The following is a 6,000-nucleotide window of genomic DNA, read 5'->3' as shown; positions in this document are numbered from 1 at the left end:
AATACTCATAGTAATATTAATATACAAAGTACTGCATGGACATTACATTACTCATCCTTGTTTAGTACTGCAACATTTGTCTCTTGTTCCCAGGTAAAACCGTTTCAACATTTTCTTATTTTTCTTGTGTATAATTGAAATAAGGTGTTACAATTCATTACAACTGTTTTGAATATTCTACCTGTGAATTTCAGAGATATTCTGAAATGCAGCTTTACAATTTGCCTTATAGTGGCCATAAAAAATAGTTTAAAACCAGTGATAAACATCTTTTATGTTGTTTTTTATCGTCTTAAATGTGAACACTCTGCATTTTTATGTTATATTGCAAAAGCTGTCAATAAAAATTAAGAAAATGAAAAAAAAAAAAATCACAAAATCAGTGACAGCAAGTTTGTTTTTGTCTTAGTACGTCTTCTTAAATCTTTGATGTTACTGTTGTGTACTAGTGTATTTTATGTTGTATTTGTCTTGTTGCACGTTATGCCATTATTCCCTCATTTTTATTGTCATTATCGCCTTGTTAAATTTAGACTTTTGTTTTTATCTTATGTCTTTTAAGTTGTTTTTCTCTTTCTGTGTCTTTTATATTGCCTTTTTTTATATATTGTGTCGTTTTTTTAAAAAACACTTTATGTCGTCGCCTTGTTATATCTTCTACGTTGTTTTAATCTTGTTGCTCGGTACCATTTCTTGTTCTATGTATGCTGCACACTACATCAAAGTAAAAAAAAAAAAACACAACCTGACCTCTTCAACATTTACTCAGAACCAAAACTCAACTCTTAAACTAAAATAAAAAACAGATTTCATATTTACAATATTGACTGATCTGACAGTATTTAGCGATAACACATCTCACCTCTTTACTTTACACCTTGCTACAATACTTTTAAAATGAGAATTAACAGCAAAAAGCTAAAAGCTAAAACCATCGAGACCCAGATTGCGCAAGATGTGTTTGTTTGTCACTCTGTTCCTTTGCTGATCGTACACATCTGCCCAGGCTGAATCAATTCGCTCTGGCTGTTTACCACACGTTATTGTTATGGCAAAATCTAAGCTGACTCAGTGATTTCTTCACAGTTTTCATCTTTTCTGTCACAGCTGGAGGAAAAAAGTCTGGCTTTCAGAGTAAATGAGAGTTGCTCTGACATTTGTTTTCTGGGTTAGATTTTCAGACAAAATGCAAACCAATTACTCTTTACAGTAGCTTTAATTTTTACTTCACAAGAAAATAATGGAGAATTTCCTGTGTTTGCTTGTGGAGATAAATATACAACCTCATAGTTCAGTATCACGTTGACTCCTGTTGTGGGCTCAGAATACACTATGAGAAAAAAATACAATAGTAGAGGTGTTTTCTTTGTTTGTATTAATGTATATAAACAAATTAAAATAGAAACCAGAGTAAGCAGTAAAAGGAGGCCTTATGATGACAATTTGTGCCAATAGTTTTAAGAATTAAATTCATATATACACTGTTGCTCATAAATTTGGAATAATTTTCTTTTCAGACACTTTCCTCTTTTTATTCCTGTTTATACACATCAGTAATCACTTTTGACCAAGTTCAGTGCTTACATACTGAGCCCCAGTTACAAGAATAAATCACATTGTAATAATCATTTCATAAGAAAAGGTAAACATATATTTCATTCCAACTTTATGGGCAACAATGTGGTATGAATCTGGGTCACTTTTGGAGTTTTTATAAGGTATAAAAGAGACTGATTAATGATGATTTCTTACAGTAAATTTTATAGTCAAATTAAGGTTATACTATACAGGGTGGGGAAGCAAAATTTACAATGAACATTTAGTTGTTTTTTCTCAGCAGGCACTACGTCAATTGTTTTGAAACCAAACATATATTGATGTCATAATCATACCTAACACTATTATCCATACCTTTTCAGAAACTTTTGCCCATATGAGTAATCAGGAAAGCAAACGTCAAAGAGTGTGTGATTTGCTGAATGCACTCGTCACACCAAAGGAGATTTCAAAAATATGTGGAGTGTCCATAAAGACTGTTTATAATGGAAAGAAGAGAATGACTATGAGCAAAACTATTACCAGAAAGTCTGGAAGATACTATTAAAGAAGAATGGGAGAAGTTGTCACCCCAATATTTGAGGAACACTTGCGCAAGTTTCAGGAAGCGTGTGAAGGCAGTTATTGAGAAAGAAGGAGGACACATAGAATAAAAACATTTTATATTATGTCAATTTTCTTGTGGCAAATAAATTCTCATGACTTTCAATAAACTTGTTGGTCATACACTGTCTTTCAATCCCTGCCTCAAAATATTGTAAATTTTGCTTCCCCACCCTGTGCTTTTTAAGTAGACTGAAATAGATCGATTTTTTTATGCAATGTTGCCCATAAAGTTGGAATAAATATTTTTACCTCTTCCATTAAATGATTGCCACATATATGATTTACTTAGGTAAATAAAGTGTAACTGGTATTCAATATGTAATCATTAAACCTTGTCAAAGGTGATCACTGATGTGTATAAATAGGAATAAATACATGAAAACTAAATAATTCCAACTGTATGGGCAGTGTATTTACATAGCGCTGATTATAATACATGCTTATGTCAAGGCACTTCACAAAGTAATCATATGTAGTAAGTTACATTACAGGTAATTAAAATTAGATTCTTCAAGACATTAGTAACAAATATTCATTCTTCCCATGGAATACAATCATTCTCTCGTGTAATATATATTCATCTGTGAGCATTAATCACCCTGTGCACTGTAATTATTCTGTAAATATTCAACCATCCTGTGCATTTTTACATTTTTTATATTCTCTATTTATCCTTTTATCTTCATATTTGTATATAGCGCTAACTGCACTGTCTTGTAGGACTTTATCATGTATATATTTTGCACCTTATATTTTATCTATAATTACCTGTTTGCACTGAAAAAGATCTTCAGTCTTGTTGTACATTCAGTATAACAACAATAAAGGGCATTCTATTCTATTCTATTCTATTCTATTCTAATTGCCTCCCAAACGTCACAGTGCAAGCACTGATAATAAATAATAATCCCAATATTACTCAACAAACTATAGCACTGCGCAAAGGTCTAATTCCAAATTTATTGTTTTGTTTTAGCAAGAGACTAAGTAAACATTGTACCTGGTCAAAGGTGATTACTGATGTGTAAAGAGGAATAAAAGTGTCTGAAAAGAAAATTATTCCAACTTTATGGACAACAGTGTCGATACAAAAAGGTTACAAACTTAAGTTACTAGAAAGAAAGAAAGAAAGAAAGAAAGAAAGAAAGAAAGAAAGTCTGCAGGGCCAAAACAAAACCTCTCCCCCCACTTCATCATCCCCTCTCTCTGGCCTTCCACAGCTCCACAAACAGCACCAAGTCAAACAGAGGAAAAAAAAAAAAAAAAAAAAAACTCCACAAAGACAGAGACATGGAGAGAGCCGGGCAGTACTCACAGACAGTCAGGAGGACCAGGAGCCCGACCCAAAACCTCCAGCACCGAGCCATCATCCACGGGCAAAGTCAGCCGGAAAAACTTCACGGAGGCTCCGTCTGTCGGTCCGCCAGTCGGTCTGTCCTCAGCCCCGGTGTCAGCACACACTCATGTATAGAGAGAGGAGGAGGAAGGGAGGGGGTGGGGGGCACTCCAGATGTTTTTCATCCAGATGTGGTTTAGCCCCTCCCACCGCTGCTGCTGCTGCCGCTTGTGCTGCCTCTGTGTCGGCCTGGAGGAGCCCACTGTTCACGGCTCAGCCCCACGGACGGACTCACAGTGGTTGTTGAAAACCGATTACTTTTTTGGCATTTATATTCGATAACCGATACCAATACGTGAAGGGATTTTTTTTTTTTAATTATTATTAGTATTAAAATGTTACACTTAAGACATCTCACATAAATACTATCCATTTAACAGCTTTAACCCTTTCATGCATGAATTATGAAAAAAGGTATCTCGATTTTTTTTTTATTGATTGATTTTATTCATCAACATTAGCTAAAATTGAAATGCATTTTGAATTTTTAAAAATAATGGTTTTATTAAGAAGATATTTAATCTCCTGAGACCAAGGAAAGTACAAATTTTGGCTTTTTTTACCATTAAATAATTGCCTGTATTGGAAACATCATGATGCAAGAGTTTTTTCAGAAGCTTTTTTTTTTTTTTTTTTTTACATTTTATGGAATATACTTTGTAGTGGACAGTTTTTAAAAAAATATATATATAAAGCTGTGAAACTCTAAAACCCATAGCTGGGTCTTAGGAGGTTAACTTTATGAAATCACAGAGCAGTAAAAATTCTAAAACTAAGATGACACTTTTTTTTCATCGTGTTGCCTAGGGTCTATAGACACTGCCCCCATGTGGTTTGGAGAAAATTGCCTTTAAAACCCTTTGGAAAGTGAGCTTAAACTATGTGCCCACAAATGTGGACATTATGCATGAAAGGGTTAATGTGCACCACCTTTGGTGGCCATTTTTTAAGCAATGAAATAATTTTAGAAAAACACATAAATAATTAACATAAATATTAATTGAAATATACTGTGTATATCTATCTATCTATAGCTATAGCTATATATATATATATATATATATATATATATATATATATATATATATATATAGAGAGAGAGAGAGAGAGAGAGAGAGAGAGAGAGAGAGAGAGAGAGATAACACAAATAAATATAAATTAAATGCAAATGTCAAAATAAAACACATAGGCCTAAATAATAAATATTTGACACATTAATTAAATAAAAATAAAGAAATAATACAAATGAATTTAAAAAAACACAATGATAATGATAATTTGATAATTTTTTCAACAAGATTACTCATTTCACATTTTATAACAAAACGAAGTTAGAAAAGACAAATATCGACTGCAATTCTGATGGAGCTGGGCTAATTTTCAGGTGTTTATAAAGGTTGCTGGTGTTGTTGCAGTGTTGTACAGTTTTACTACACAGACGACACTTTGGCATAGTTTCATCCACAGGTGTAAAGTACACCCACACCACACTCCTCTTCCTCTCAGCCATGCTGTCCTTCCAGACATGTGCAGCTGCAGACTGAACTGTTGCTTACAGGCTAAAAACAGCTAACTGGAATCACTGCACTTCTGGTCACATGACATGGATGGACTAGTTCGATGTTATTCTGCCGGGGGGTGTGTCAGTACAAAACCTTTAAGTAAGTTACCCTATAAGATTCAGACATGACACAGGCGGGTGTATTTTGCATTTATTAATTAATATTGATACTTTATTAACATAATCGATCCTCAAACGAGTACTGTGTGAGTACTGACATATTGATTTCACAGAATCAATACACCCACCACTCACTGTCTCTGACTCACTAATGCTAATGATAACACACTCAATTATGAACTAATATGAACAGAAAATATTGGCTAATGTGTATGGTCTTATTTCTCAGCAGGCATGTATGCATACAGATAACAATATATACATGTAAGCTACAGACTGAAAAAAATAAAATAAACTACACTGTAAAAAAAGTTTGTAAAATTTACTACAGCAGAATGTTGTAAAATCATGACATTAAAAACCTGTAAATTAAAAAACAATGAAGCAGTGTTCACTTAACAGCAATATTTGGTAAAAAAAAAATAAATAAATAAATAAAAAAAATAACAACAGTACAATACTGTTAAAATTTAAATATGACAGTGTTAAAATAACAGGCATCTTTTGTCAGTTCAGTCATTTTAACTTATTAGCACTCACACTGTGCACAAATAATTAGTAATTAGTGTAAAAACTATGAAGGGTGATATTGCAAGGTACAGGGGTTGGACAAAATAATGGAAACACCTAACATTGTAGCATCATAGAAGGTGTTTCCATTATTTTGTCCAACCCCTGTAGATTGCGATGGAATAATTAAAACTTCTGCATTGGCATACGGTTAGATATGAAACTGATCAGGAATTCTGTTTATGGTTTT

The 6,000-nt window shown here is 33.1% G+C and overlaps 1 protein-coding gene across 1 annotated transcript in view; it reads right to left on the bottom strand.

The window, feature by feature from the left end:
- Positions 1–3,584, bottom strand: part of LOC115413063 (TGF-beta receptor type-2-like) — a 26,595-nt gene extending 23,011 nt beyond the window's left edge. Inside the window, exon 1 of the mRNA XM_030125819.1 lies at positions 3,479–3,584. Within this exon, the coding sequence (XP_029981679.1) occupies positions 3,479–3,533 (55 nt within the window). The 5' untranslated portion in view covers positions 3,534–3,584. The remainder of the gene's footprint in view (positions 1–3,478) is intronic.
- Positions 3,585–6,000: the final 2,416 nt, after the last annotated feature.

This window comes from Sphaeramia orbicularis, chromosome 21, assembly GCF_902148855.1.
Source record: "Sphaeramia orbicularis chromosome 21, fSphaOr1.1, whole genome shotgun sequence".
NCBI classification, from domain to species: domain Eukaryota; kingdom Metazoa; phylum Chordata; class Actinopteri; order Kurtiformes; family Apogonidae; genus Sphaeramia; species Sphaeramia orbicularis.
This window is presented reverse-complemented; position numbering and strand designations above follow the sequence as displayed.